The 15,148-nt window shown below is 46.8% G+C and overlaps 1 protein-coding gene across 1 annotated transcript; it reads left to right on the forward strand.

Moving 5' to 3' along the window:
* The first annotated feature begins 3,108 nt into the window (after nt 1-3,108).
* LOC136708972 (tumor necrosis factor receptor superfamily member 6B-like) lies at nt 3,109-10,818 on the forward strand. The gene is made up of 4 exons (XM_066683911.1): nt 3,109-3,544; nt 3,631-4,018; nt 7,413-7,592; nt 10,261-10,818. The coding sequence occupies exons 1-4, from the start codon at nt 3,404-3,406 to the stop codon at nt 10,566-10,568; spliced, it is 1,017 nt and encodes a 338-aa protein (XP_066540008.1). The 5' UTR covers nt 3,109-3,403; the 3' UTR covers nt 10,569-10,818.
* Nucleotides 10,819-15,148: the final 4,330 nt, after the last annotated feature.

Below are 15,148 nucleotides of genomic sequence, written 5' to 3' on the forward strand. Positions count from 1 at the left end.
CCTGGGATTTTTAGATGCAATACTGAGATATGTAGACTCCATCTAGGGATCTTTAGATGCAATACTGAGATATTTAGACTCCATCTTGGGATTTTTAGATGCAATACTGAGATATTTAGACTCCATCTTGGGATCTTTAGATGCAATACTGAGATATTTAGACTCCATCTTGGGATCTTTAGATGCAATACTGAGATATTTAGACTCCATCCTGGGATTTTTTAAATGCAATACTGAGATATTTAGACTCCATCTTGGGATCTTTAGATGCAATACTGAGATATTTAGAGTCCATCTAGGGACCTTTAGATGCAATACTGAGATATTTAGACTCCATCTTGGGATTTTTAGATGCAATACTGAGATATTTAGACTCCATCCTGGGATCTTTAGATGCAATACTGAGATATGTAGACTCCATCTTGGGATCTTTAGATGCAATACTGAGATATTTAGACTCCATCTTGGGATCTTTAGATGCAATACTGAGATATTTAGAGTCCATCTAGGGACCTTTAGATGCAATACTGAGATATTTAGACTCCATCTTGGGATTTTTAGATGCAATACTGAGATATTTAGACTCCATCCTGGGATCTTTAGATGCAATACTGAGATATTTAGACTCCATCCTGGGATCTTTAGATGCAATACTGAGATATTTAGACTCCATCTTGGGATTTTTAGATGCAATACTGAGATATTTAGACTCCATCTTGGGATTTTTAGATGCAATACTGAGATATTTAGACTCCATCTTGGGATTTTTAGATGCAATACTGAGATATTTAGACTCCATCTTGGGATCTTAAGGTACAATACAGAGATATTTAGACTCCATCTGGGGGCAGAAATAGTATTCAATAAAAACAAGTTGGATAAAGCCAGAGGACAAACCAGAGTAAATATCGGTGGAGCTTTCCAAAGATGAAGGACTCTTAAGGGCATAGAAAGCATGGCAAGTGATGCAGAGGTAGCTGTTTTTCTTCTAGACAGGTATTTATATAATTTATCATGTAGGGGCGGCATGTTGGTGCAGCAGGTAGGTGTCGCAGTCACACAGCTCCAGGGACCTGGAGGTTGTGGGTTCGATTCCCGCTCCGGGTGACTGTCTGTGAGGAGTTGGTGTGTTCTCCGTGTTCACCTGGGTTTCCTCCTGGGGCTCCGGTTTCCTCCCACAGTCCAAAAACACACGTTGGTAGGTGGCGACTCAAAAGTGTCCATAGGTGTGAGTGTGTGTGTTGCCCTGTGAAGGACTGGCGCCCCCTCCGGGGTGTATTCCCTGCTTGCACCCTATGAATCTAGGTAGGCTCTGGACCCACCGCGACCCTGAACTGGATAAGGGTTACAGATAATGAAAGAATGAATGAAAAGTGTGTGAGGGGCAGCACGGTTGTGCAGCAGGTAGGTGTCGCAGTCACACAGCTCCAGGGTCCTGGAGGTTGTGGGTTCGAGTCCCGCTTTGGGTGACTGTCTGTGAGGAGTGTGGTGTGTTCTCCCTGTGTCTGCGTGGGTTTCCTCCGGGTGACTGTCTGTGAGGAGTGTGGTGTGTTCTCCCTGTGTCTGCGTGGGTTTCCTCCGGGTGACTGTCTGTGAGGAGTGTGGTGTGTTCTCCCTGTGTCTGCGTGGGTTTCCTCCAGGTGACTGTCTGTGAGGAGTGTGGTGTGTTCTCCCTGTGTCTGTGTGGGTTTCCTCCGGGTGACTGTCCGTGAGGAGTGTGGTGTGTTCTCCCTGTGTCTGCGTGGGTTTCCTCCGGGTGACTGTCTGTAAGGAGTGTGGTATGTTCTCCCTGTGTCTGCGTGGGTTTCCTCCGGGTGACTGTCCGTGAGGAGTGTGGTGTGTTCTCCCTGTGTCCTCGTGGGTTTCCTCCCATGCTCCAAAAACACACGTTGGTAGGTGGATTGGCGACTCAAAAAGTGTCCATAGGTGTGTGTGAGTGAGTGTGTCACCCTGTGAAGGACTGGCGCCCCCTCCAGGGTGTGTTCCTGCCTTGCGCCCAGTGATTCTGGGTAGGCTCTGGACCCACCCTGAACTGGATAAGCGCTTACAGATAATGAATAAATGAATGATTTGTGTGTGTAAAAGTTAATTGTCGTAGTTATGTAGCCAGAAGCTGCTTCTCTGTTTCGCCATCAGCTAACTCTCTGGCTGTGTTTATCTCGCACTGTAGTTTGAGCGAGTGTTCGTCTGTGGTATTTATCTTATGTTATATACTGTGCGTTATGAAAGCTATATATATCTATCTTGGCTTTAAAAAGTACATGAGCTGAGGTGGTGTAGCTCGCTGGCTTATTTGTGTTTATTTATAGATACGACAAAGATTATTCTCTCTGCAGCTCTTCCTGTGTTTACTAATCACTGTGTTTACACAGACGGGTTTCTACAACATCACCTACCCTAGCTTTAATGTGGCAATGTCTCCAAATTCAGGAGACGGCTAACTGCATTAACCAAAGGGAGTTTCTGTGGTAATTCCGGCAGTGAATAATACTCTCAGACATGTTACACTTCCACCACCTTCAAACAGTGGTTATGTTCCCTCCCTGAGAGCACGGAGACAGCGGACCACTGTTGACCCACTGAGGGCGAAGTTGGAGGTCCACTAGTGTTTTCTGGGCGGACCGCTGCTGATTAAACAGAATTTTAGACAAAATGCCACATTTTAGCACTTTTCCATTCACAGCCCAATTTACACTTTTCTCCTTCATTAGGTTCTTTTTGTTATTCTTTATAAATAAGATCAGTAAATAACTTTAATCAGCACAGTGTCGACATTTTTATCATTTTATATCAGTCTTATACTCATTATTATATCTCTCAGAGTTGTTGGTAATATTTGTATTAGTTTGTTTTTCAGAATAAAAGTCTCTGTGAGTGTAAGGTCTGTGTGAGGAGATTATAAATGAGTTATACCCGGTACAGGACAGTAATCTGAGTGGGCCAGCAGTGGTCTACAGTCAGTGGTTTGCTAACCTACTTTGCTAATTACTGATATATGCTCACTGTCTGGGCTCAGACTTCCCATTCCACCTTAAAAGAGGCAGGGCTTGGGACTGAGGTTCCCCACAATAGCAGACGCTCCCATTAAGCTATCTGGCTAAACTGAGAAATGCTGTTTTGTTGACTTCCGGTTTCCTGGGGGACTCTGATTAGACATTCTCTGTTCTCTTATCACTTCCCTAGTTCGGTGGTTCTCAGACGTGGTCCTGGGCTGCCACTGCCCTGCGTATTTCAGAGAAGCAGCTCATGACTGCCAACCCCCTCCTGAGCTGAACTGGAGAAGGTCAGTGGGACTTCGGAACCACTGCTCTAGTTCACGTCATTCACGTGATCAGCGCAGCGCAGGGACTTCCGCCGTGTCCGTCACGCAAGGCTGTGAATGGCCCCAGACCAATGAACCCTTATGGGGAATAACAAAAGAGAAGTGACACATCCAACCCACCGTCACTCGTTACAAAACCACACACAGGTTCCCTCACACACGCAGTCACAATCTGACCTCCGCAGTGGCCTGAGCCTCTCTGGACTGCAGCAGACCATCATGGTGAGTACCCCCGCGCTCTTAAACCTCCCGTCTCATTCCCACACGCATGCGCAGACTGAGACTCTCGTGTGTCCTTCCTTTTGTAGTTGTCGACGACGGCCGTGCTCGCGCTGCTGACGGGCTTCGCCGCTGCGACCGCGAGCCCTCCACCCACCATCGACATCGAGGACGCGGTCACCGGGGGCACGCTCGTGTGCGCGCTCTGCATGCCTGGCACGCGCGCGAGGGAGCCGTGCACGCGCTTCACGCCCACCGAGTGCGCGCCGTGCCCGAGCGGCAGCTACACGCAGTTCTGGAACTTCATGCCCCGCTGCCTGCCGTGCCGCGCGCCCTGCGAGCAGAACCAGCGCGAGCGGCGCGCGTGCACGCCCACCACGGACCGGGAGTGCGAGTGCGCGCCAGGACACTACTGGCGCGCGGAGCAGTGCGTGAAGCACGCGCGCTGCGGCCCGGGGTTTGGCGTCAAACGCAACGGTAAAATAATAATAAATAAATCACATTTTACACGTTATAAACAACACACTAACAGTGATAATATTAATGAAGATAAAAACACTAATGATACAGCAGCTGGAGTATAAACAACACGTCATAATCTAATAACAGTCGTTATTTATTGACGTAATAGAACTCAAATGTGAAAGTTTGGGAACACATTTCCGCACATGTTTCTACTTCTGTTAATGACCCTCAACGCGTAGTGTACAAATGTGGCCCCCAGATGTGGTCCACATGCAGCACCGCTGGCCCGGCTCTCGGTGCTGTGAACTGCACGCGAACCAGATTGTGTCCGACATCTTATAAAAAGTTCCCAGGTGTCACAGGAGAGATCAGACCCACCTCCCAGAGGGTCACGCACAAAGTGACTTAGACACGTGACCCTGACCTGCTGTGTACGTGACCCTCGCGCGCTTACACAAAGAACCTTATTTATGGGACCACAGGTTGGACCAGAGGTCAATTCTGGGTCAGTTTAGGGATTCATTGACCACTGACCAATGGTAGATTAGATTAGACAATAGATTAGAATCCTGGAGCGCACAACTAATAAACACAATAGTGCGGGGAAGGTGCTTGTATCGGACACTTCCTCACTTTAGTTCGCCTTAAATGAGCTCTTTGTGTTAGGAGAAATAGAAGACGAGAAGGTAAAGAAAGGAGGAATACAGAATAAATGGGGCGTACAAAGACAGAGGGTTGGTGTAGCGCTGATTAGAAAATAGATGCCTTTATAGTGAAGTTCTTAATACGAAATTAAACTCTAAACACAAACTACTGACACTGATCAGGCAGGACATTACAACCACTGACCAACGGTGGTCTAAAGAGGACAAACAGTGAGTCAGTGAAGGGGTTCAAGTGTTTTCAAACATATAAAGAGGTGTACAGCACACGGAGAAACGAGCAACGTTCCTCCAGGACCAAGGGGCTACACAGAACCACACACTACACAATACAACATACAGTGCACGTGTGCAGTGGTGTGTGCAACGATGCAAATGATTTACAATAATCACATGAGTCATAATCAGTAAACAAGGGAGGGGGACAGTGCAGTAAGGTGTGTCATAGTCACCCAAGGAGATGCTCTGATCAAACTTTGGCCATCACAGTGCGGCTCTTGTCAAAGTGACTAACATCCAGTTCTCCTCCCTCCGACATCGACTTCAACGACTGACTGTTAAATTTTCTGCTCTTTTCTGCTGTATCCCAGTCCTAGACAGGGGCATTGTAACAGGATCATCACTGCTCTTCAATTCATTAGTCAATGGTTTTAATACAGGGGCGGCACGGTGGTAGGTGTCGCAGTCACAGAGTTCCAGGGACCTGGAGGTTGTGGGTTAAAGTCCCGCTCCGGGTGACTGTCTGTGAGGAGTGTGGTGTGTTCTCTCTGTATCTGTTTGGGTTTCCTCCGGGTGACTGTCTGTGAGGAGTGTGGTGTGTTCTCTCTGTATCTGCGTGGGTTTCCTCCGGGTGACTGTCTGTGAGGAGTGTGGTGTGTTCTCCCTGTGTCCGCGTGGGTTTCCTCCGGGTGACTGTCTGTGAGGAGCGTGGTGTGTTCTCCCTGTGTCTGCGTGGGTTTCCTCCGGGTGACTGTCTGTGAGGAGTGTGGTGTGTTCTCCCTGTGTCCGCGTGGGTTTCCTCCGGGTGACTGTGAGGAGTGTGGTGTGTTCTCTCTGTATCTGCATGGGTTTCCTCCGGGTGACTGTCTGTGAGGAGTGTGGTGTGTTCTCTCTGTATCTGCGTGGGTTTCCTCCGGGTGACTGTCTGAGGAGTGTGGTGTGTTCTCCCTGTGTCCGCGTGGGTTTCCTCTGGGTGACTGTCTGTGAGGAGTGTGGTGTGTTCTCCCTGTGTCTGCATGGGTTTCCTCCGGGTGACTGTCTGTGAGGAGTGTGGTGTGTTCTCTCTGTGTCTGCGTGGGTTTCCTCCGGGTGACTGTCTGTGAGGAGTGTGGTGTGTTCTCCCTGTGTCTGCGTGGGTTTCCTCCGGGTGACTGTCTGAGGAGTGTGGTGTGTTCTCCCTGTGTCCGCGTGGGTTTCCTCTGGGTGACTGTCTGTGAGGAGTGTGGTGTGTTCTCCCTGTGTCTGCATGGGTTTCCTCCGGGTGACTGTCTGTGAGGAGTGTGGTGTGTTCTCCCTGTGTCTGCGTGGGTTTCCTCCGGGTGACTGTCTGTGAGGAGTGTGGTGTGTTCTCACTGTGTCTGTGTGGGTTTCCTCCGGGTGACTGTCTGTGAGGAGTGTGGTGTGTTCTCCCTGTGTCTGCGTGGGTTTCCTCCGGGTGACTGTCTGTGAGGAGTGTGGTGTGTTCTCCCTGTGTCTGCGTGGGTTTCCTCCGGGTGACTGTCTGTGAGGAGTGTGGTGTGTTCTCTCTGTGTCTGCGTGGGTTTCCTCCGGGTGACTGTCTGTGAGGAGTGTGGTGTGTTCTCCCTGTGTCTGCGTGGGATATACGTGTATATACGATAAAAAAAAAATAAGCTGATGCTTAATCCGTTTATATTTGGATAATATTTGGAGCCTACCTGGAATCACTGGGTGCAAGGCAGGAACACACCCTGGAGGGGGCACTAGTCCTTCACAGGGCAACACACACTCACAGACACTTTCGACCTTACAATGTGTGTTTTTGGACTGTGGGAGGAAACCCATGCGGAGAACACACCACACTCCTCACAGACAGTCACCCGGAGGAAACCCACGTGGACACAGGGAGAACACACCACACTCCTCACAGACAGTCACCCGGAGGAAACCCACACAGACACAGGGAGAACACACCACACTCCTCACAGACAGTCACCCGGAGGAAACCCACGCAGACACAGGGAGAACACACCACACTCCTCACAGACAGTCACCCGGAGGAAACCCACGCAGACACAGAGAGAACACACCACACTCCTCACAGACAGTCACCCGGAGGAAACCCACGCAGACACAGGGAGAACACACCACACTCCTCACAGACAGTCACCCGGAGGAAACCCACGCAGACACAGAGAGAACACACCACACTCCTCACAGACAGTCACCCGGAGCGGGACTCGAACCCACAACCTCAGGTCCCTGGAGCTGTGACAGAGACAGTACCTGCTCTGCTACCATACCATCCGATCTGTAACTTTTGAGAATGAAATTGAAAAAATGAAGGTGACAAATTACAAAATTAAGAAATGAACTTTAAAAACAGGAAAAGAAAAAAAAAACAGGAGAGAAAAAGTTGTGTAAATTGTGAGCTGAATAAAGAGATTGTGTCCAGAAATTTAGAAAACACACACACCGCTCTGTGAACTCCTCCCTCCAGGCCTCCATTAACCTAAACCAGTCCGTCTGTTAGTTCTAAACTTGGTTGTGTTTTGTCTTTTCTTCAGGAACAACACAAAGTGACACGGAGTGTGCACGATGTCCACGTGGGACGTTCTCTGAGGGGAACTCAGCAAACGCACAGTGTACTCCATACACCTCCTGCAGTGAAACACACCTCAAAGTCCTGCAGGGACAGAGCTGGCACGACCAGGTCTGTGTGACCTGCACTCAGCTCAGAAACGGAGGTATGAATACCATCACCATCCATCGCTGGCCTCGCATTTTATTATTTCAAGTCATCAACACTAGTGTGTGAGGGTATTTTAGCTTTGAAAGTAGCATTCACTACTTAATTGAATGTTAAGTTTGCGGTGCCCAAGAAGAATGGGACCATTCAGAACTAGGTACGAAAGCAAACATCTGTCAGCGTTTGGGGTGCGTCGGTGCCCATGGCATGGGTGGACTTTAAATACATGTGAATGCACCACTGATATTGAGGTGAATTGTGAGATTTATAGACATGTATGCTGCCATTCAGAGCAAAGCCCATGGTTGTTTCAGCAGGACAATGCCAGGCTTCATTCTTCACATGCTACAACAGCACTGACTCTAGATCTGACTCTTATTGAAAATGTATGGCCACCTCATGGAGTGGAGAATCAGACCACAGACTGTTGAGCAGCTCTAGTGTCATTTACAGCAAGAATGGGCAAAAATCCAACTTATAAATCTTCAAGAGTTTGTATCTGTGTCTGCGTGGGTTTCCTCCGGGTGACTGTCTGTGAGGAGTGTGGTGTGTTCTCCCTGTGTCTGCGTGGGTTTCCTCCAGGTGACTGTCTGTGAGGAGTGTGGTGTGTTCTCCCTGTGTCTGCGTGGGTTTCCTCCAGGTGACTGTCTGTGAGGAGTGTGGTGTGTTCTCTCTGTGTCTGCGTGGGTTTCCTCCGGGTGACTGTCTGTGAGGAGTGTGGTGTGTTCTCCCTGTGTCTGCGTGGGTTTCCTCCGGGTGACTGTCTGTGAGGAGTGTGGTGTGTTCTCTCTGTGTCTGTGTGGGTTTCCTCCGGGTGACTGTCTGTGAGGAGTGTGGTGTGTTCTCCTTGTGTCTGCATGGGTTTCCTCCGGGTGAGTGTCTGTGAGTAGTGTGGGGTGTTCTGGCTGTGTCTGCGTGGGTTTCCTCCGGGTGCTCTGGTTTACTCCCACACTCCAAAAACACAATTTGGTAGGTGGATTGGCAACTCAAAGTGTGTGTGTGTGTGTGTGTCACTCTGTGAAGGACTGGCACCTCCTCCAGTGATTCCAGGTAGGCTCCAGACCCACCGTGACACTGAACTGGATAAGCGCTTACAGACAATGAATGAATAGAATGTTCGTCAACACTGACATTTTTTCCTTTGTACATTTGTCTGCTAATAAATGAAACATTTCAGTTTTTATTGCATTTTAGAAAGTGTCCCAGGTTTTCTGTAAATGTGGTTTGTAATAAATGATACCACACTTAGTTCCGACCCTGCAGTGTGATTGGCTGAGAGAGGTACCAGGAGTGCTATTTCACAATAATGTCACTGTGACCGAAGCTTTTCCAATATTACTCCGCAAAATACATGTAACCTAGCAACGACCTCAGCACTTACAAGACAGCGGACGGCTGCCTGGACTTTTTAAAGCAACAGGAACCGGTTGAGCTTCCGTTCACGCATCTTATTTTGAACAACGTAAAGAGTTACGGTGCAGAGCCGTTATACACTTTATGATTTGTGAACTAAAGAAAATCGCAAAGAAAATAAGATACAGAAATATGCTACGTCTGTGTGGTTTCTGTGACTGTGTTCAATTCAAGACAAAGGCCCTCTTTTTTTCAGCAGTCCAACACACTCACTTTGAACTTGAACAGACAGAAACTGGCATCGTTTAGTGTACGACAAAATGGAACCAGGTTGAAAAGCAAACAAACCTAAAACCTAATGATAAACTGAGATAACAAACTGTGGTATTTAATACACTCGAGGGTCATTGCTATAACGTCAGGTATTGGCACTCGTACTGGTGGACGCCCGCAGCACACCAGGGCCAATATCTCACGTTATAGCATGAACCTCGAGTGTATTATGGTTTAAATATATCAGCCCTGCCCTAAATTTTGAACACATTTCTCTGCAGTGTCTCTTCTGGTTCAACACTGCTGTAGGCTGTATATAGAACATTGTCCCAAAGTATGATAATGTCTCATTCAGCAAATCATTCATTCATTGTTTGTAAGCGTTTATCCAGTTCAGGGTCACGGAACCCAGAATCACTGGGCGCAAGGCAGGAACCCACCCTGGAGGGGGCTCCAGTCCTTCACAGGGCAACACACATTCACTCACACAGTCACTCACACACACACACTTACGGACACTTTTGAGTCTCCAATCCACCTACCACACTCCTCACAGACAGTCACCCGGAGGAAACCCACGCAGACACAGGGAGAACACACCACACTCCTCACAGACAGTCACCCGGAGGAAACCCACGCAGACACAGGGAGAACACACCACACTCCTCACAGACAGTCACCCGGAGGAAACCCACGCAGACACAGGGAGAACACACCACACTCCTCACAGACAGTCACCCGGAGGAAACCCACGCAGACACAGGGAGAACACACCACTCTCCTCACAGACAGTCACCCGGAGGAAACCCACACAGACACAGGGAGAACACACCACACTCTTCACAGACAGTCACCCGGAGGAAACCCACACAGACACAGGGAGAACACACCACACTCCTCACAGACAGTCACCCGGAGCGGGACTCGAACCCACAACCTCCAAGTCTCTGGAGCTGTGTGACTAGTTTCACACTCAAATTTTAACCTCTTTTTTTTTTTGCCATGTGTCTGACCCTTCTTCCCTCTCTCCTTTCCTATAGAACACGAAACCTTGATCCGAGACATTTTGCCCAAGTTTTTCAACCATGAGAAAATGAGACACAGGAAACTAAGAAAGTTCAGCCGAGTGTTTGGGGCCCACCGGCAGAAGCGGCAGTCCGTGTCCAGTAAAGAGGGTTTGGTGGAATACATCAGTGAGTGGAGTAGAACAGCACCTGACCACCGCATTTGGAAGCTACCCGAGAAGCTGGAACAAATGGAGCTCAACACGACTGCAATAAATCTGAGGAGAATCTTTAAAGAGTTTCAAGACGCCTCTGATGTTTGTGACAAAAATAAAAGACAATAAAATACAGAAATATATCATTTAGTTGTTGCTCATTTAGACAGAAACCACTCTGAATATTCTGTTTTTCTAAACTGGTTTACATTTTAGTCATTTACCTTATTATCCCAAAATATATAAGGTGAATTATGTATGTGTATATAATTATCAGTTATAAATAATCTCAACATCTACAGCTCAAATATAAATATAACACGTTCTACCCAAACTGTGTATTTATCATTGGTCAAACATCTATAACAACACACACAATGTAAAAATAACCAACAAATAAATATATAAATAAAACAGGTCTTAAAAATGTCATCATGTTTTCTACCAGTTTCCTGTTTGTAATTTGTAATTTTCCACTGAAAATTAGTCGTCAGCTTTGGAGCGATTCGTTACAGAGCGCTGTGCTGACATTTTTTCACAACAAAATGAAGGTGTGCAAACGGCTAAATAACAATAAAACCCTACCCAGTAAACAAGAGACGTCCCTGGACGTTCAAAATAGGTCTAAAAGTAGTCTGTCCGTCAAGGACATATTTTAAACGTCAATGGACGTCCAAAATCCATCTTAATGAGTTAGTTAAGTGGTGACCAATCGATAACGTCAGTGGACGTCCAAAACGCGTTTTATACAAGTAATGTATTTCGGGACCAATTAATAACGTCAATGGACGTCCAAAATACGTCTAATAGTCGTCTTTTCAATGTCTGTGTTTGGACGTCTTTTCAACTTTCATTTTCAACCTTAAGAGAACGTTGATTAGACGGCAGTCATTACGTCATTTCAACGTTGAATCAACGGCTAAATGTTTACTGGGAAATGTGTAGGAATTAAGGGAGCGAGATAATTGACAATTCACTGGTATATGTTTAATACACATGCATTATTAAGTGATTGGCTGAAACTAACTGTATTGTGAAAGTCAGGAACAGTGATTCAGAGAATTCCAGTTCAAAATCACACAGTCACAGTCAGGCAGTCCACAGCTTTGCTTGTGTGTGAGATACTGTTTCTCATTTTGCTAATCTAAGCATGTGTATCAGCGCCCTCTATGCGCCTTCGGTGAGAACTGCAATTAAAGCATTCAGGCCCAGCTTAGGCCTCTTACCCAAAGTCCCTGAGACACTGACAAGGCCCAGTCAGTCAGAATGGACAGCTTTGTTTACGCCTGTCTGACCAACGCGGCACAGAGAGGGAGAGGCGTTAAGGTGTGAATGAACGCATACGGCTATTAAATGAACTTTAATAGAGACGTGTTTTCCGCTCCGAGAACCGAGCCACTGTAGATTCCCAAACAAGCTCATATAAGAACACGAGTCCATCCCCACGTCTCGACCAGAAACCCTTGAGGTCTTGTGCCCTATAATTCCGCTCTCTGTTAACGTCACCCCTAGATTAACTGCTGTTAAAGTGTAAATACAACTTTGAGGAAGCTAATTTCAGTCTGAAGTCCCCATTTAAGGTGGAGCACGAACTTCAAAAAAGAAGCATGTTACAACCCCTGTCACTGCGCTGTCTGCCAAATGATTACAGAATTGATTTAAAGTGCTTCGAACTGTATATAAATCACCCAATGGCCTCGGACCAAAATAAACTGTGGATTTGTTTGAAGCGTATGAACACAGTAGGCCTCTGTGATCTCTAGGAACCGAACAGCTAGCAGTGCCCAGGATCTGAACCAAACAGGGTGAGGCAGCACTCGCTCATTACACCACCCAACTCCCAGATGATGTCAGACGTGCTCCAGACAGCCATTTTGATGTCCAGTTTAAAAACACTCCTCTTTATCTGCCTTTGGTTAGCACTGCATTTTAGCTTAGCAGGTATAGCTTTATAGCTTTTAATGCTAATCTTTGTCACATGACATTTTACCACATGATGTGAATGGGGCTGTGAGTATAAACGTGTCTTGCCTTATGAGGGACATGTTCTCCCTCTTTTCCACAAGAGCACAGTTCTGGTTCCTAATGAAGACCTAATGTGACCCGCTTTGGTCCAAACCCCACGAGCCCCACAGCAGTGTTCTCCCCCTGTGTAAACAGCCCCTGTTCAGAACGCCCGCTTTCAGCACCTGTTCCTTTAAATGATAACGAGCCGCTCGCTGTTCACCCCGACCCCGAGCGCACAGCAGTGAGGAGCGAGGAGCTCTGGTTTTTAGCCGTTTTCGCTCAGTTCTCTTTCTTCTCCGTTATTGTTTTCTCTATTTTTACTCAGTGCTCTTATGTTGGTCCAGCGCTGTGATTGGACAGACTCAGAGGAGGGGGAGGGGCACTTCTAAAGCCTCTGCTCTTGACATCAGAAGTGGAGCAGAATCAGAATTAATTATGTTTTATGATACATTTTTCTTTGTGTTTTATGTAACTTCAATCTGTACACACACACACACACACAAAACAAACAAACACACACACACACAAAGGAGGGAGATTTATGGGGTATTTTCAAGACATTACAGCATTACGGACATTTCTTTCTCGTGGGAGAGTGAGTGTAGTCATACAGCCTCTGAGAAAAAATAAGTGCATGTGTCTTGGTGAATTTGCATGTCTGCTGATGATCCCGAGGCAGAATGTTGCTCTCTCATTGATAGATGTTTTGGAGTAAAATGAGCTGAGAGTGTAACTGCTTGGTGATTTACATTGCAAATATGTTTGCATGTGCGGTTGGGAAAAAACAGTCATCCTGCTTTGGCTAAATCCAAAAATGAAGACCAAATATGACCCCAGACTGTAGTTTTTCCTGGAAACGCTCAGGTGAGGAAATGGCAATCACACTCTTTATTGTTCAGCGTCCATCGTGAAGCGGTCAGCGCGAGGTTCCTCAGAAACCGGAGGTGATTTACGCTGTTGAGGTCTGAATGGGGAAATGAGTATGAAGTTGCTGCAGTGCGCTGGTGGGACGTGTGGCACAATGCACTTTAAACCATAGTCATTCTGGACCACTTATTTGTATTAAATCTCTACTGAAATTATATAAAGTTCCACTTAATACTGTCCATCATTCTTCAATTTTAAATATATTTCCATTTTGTAGTATAAGTCACGCACAACAAATTAACGAGCTCTTTTTTATTAATAACATTTATTTATGTGTTCTCCCTGTGTCTGTGTGGGTTTCCTCCAGGTGACTGTCTGTGAGGAGTGTGGTGTGTTCTCCCTGTGTCTGTGTGGGTTTCCTCCGGGTGACTGTCTGTGAGGAGTGTGGTGTGTTCTCCCTGTGTCTGCGTGGGTTTCCTCCCACAGTCCAACAAACACACGTTGGTAGGTGGATTGGTGACTCAAAAGTGTCCGTAGGTGTGAGTGTGTGAGTGAATGTGTGAGTGTGTGTGTTGCCCTGTGTAGGACTGGCACCCCCTCCAGGGTGTATTCCTGCCTTGCGGCCAGTGATTGCAGGTAGGCTCTGGACCCACCACGACCCTGAACTGAATAAGGGTTACAGATAATGAATGAATGAATGTTTAATGTGTTTTTAGAGTTCACCGAGGCAACTCAGAGAATAACACTTAGAAGAATGGTAAAAATAAAATGACTATTACACTCAGTGTGCTTTAAATGTAACTTAATATTAGTAGTGATTTAGTACAAATTAGTGTTTCCAAAATAACTGAAGTGCATAAATATCTCTATTTATTTTATTTATTGTTTTTTGCTACAGCAGCTCAGAACTCTGAAATTCCGGGCCAGACTCCATTCACTGGGTTTCTCAGTACCACATACAGCGGAGACAAACGAGTCACTTTAGATACTTCATTTTCAACAAACCACAGACGTACAGAGAATGAGAGTGAGGGGGAACGGAGGGTATGGCCTTTGTAAATGTCTGCGGTTTATAATGAAGGCTGAGGTGGTCTTGGATACGTGTCACGAGCTGATGATATCCACAGCTGAAGGCCCTGTAAAGGCCTGTTGTGAGCCACTTCCAATGCCACTCAGCGTAGGCCCTTTGCCAAGCAAGTGCAGAAGTCATTACAGAGAGGCCGAGCAGCACTCCAACCACAAACGAAGGCGAAAGCACATGGGGTATTTTAACGGGAAATTATATATACAGCTAAAGGGGAATTACATGGACGTGGTTGCGTTGTCATTTCATGATGCATTTTTGGATTATTTAGTGGAAATCTGTTCTCCCTAACTGTCTCTCTCTTTCTCTCTCTCTCCTCTCTAACTCTCTCGCTCTCTCTCTCTCTCTCTCTCGCTTTCTCCGTCTCTCCATTATTCAGCCCCTCAGCTCACACTCCTAAAGCCACTAACCACCATTGTTAGTTTTAAAACGAGGGGAAGTCCATGTTCCCAGCAAACTCCCTTTTTTTTTCTTTAACTGCTCTTTGGAAAAGAGAACGGTCTTCTACAGAAATCTCTCTCTCTCTCTCTCACTCTCCTTCCCTCTCTCTCTCTCTCTCTCCTCTCTCTCTCACTCTCTCTCACTCCCCCTCCCTCTCTCTCTCTCTCTCTCTCTCTCTCTCTCTCTCTCTCTCCTCTCTCCCTCCCCCCCCCCTCTCTCTCTCTCTCCTCTCTCTCTCTCTCTCTCTCTCTCTCTCCTCTCTCTCTCTCTCTCCCCCTCTCCCCCCCCTCTTTCTCTCTCAAATCTGATA

Source organism: Hoplias malabaricus, chromosome 10 (assembly GCF_029633855.1).
Source record: "Hoplias malabaricus isolate fHopMal1 chromosome 10, fHopMal1.hap1, whole genome shotgun sequence".
NCBI lineage: Eukaryota > Metazoa > Chordata > Actinopteri > Characiformes > Erythrinidae > Hoplias > Hoplias malabaricus.

Coding starts and splice junctions, on each gene's coding strand:
- LOC136708972 (XM_066683911.1), top strand. CDS start 3,404: ATGGGGAATAACAAAAGAGAAGTGACACATCCAACCCACCGTCACTCG. Junction 3,545..3,630: donor GACTGCAGCAGACCATCATG/GTGAGTACCCCC, acceptor TTCCTTTTGTAG/TTGTCGACGACGGCCGTGCT. Junction 7,593..10,260: donor CACTCAGCTCAGAAACGGAG/GTATGAATACCA, acceptor CCTTTCCTATAG/AACACGAAACCTTGATCCGA.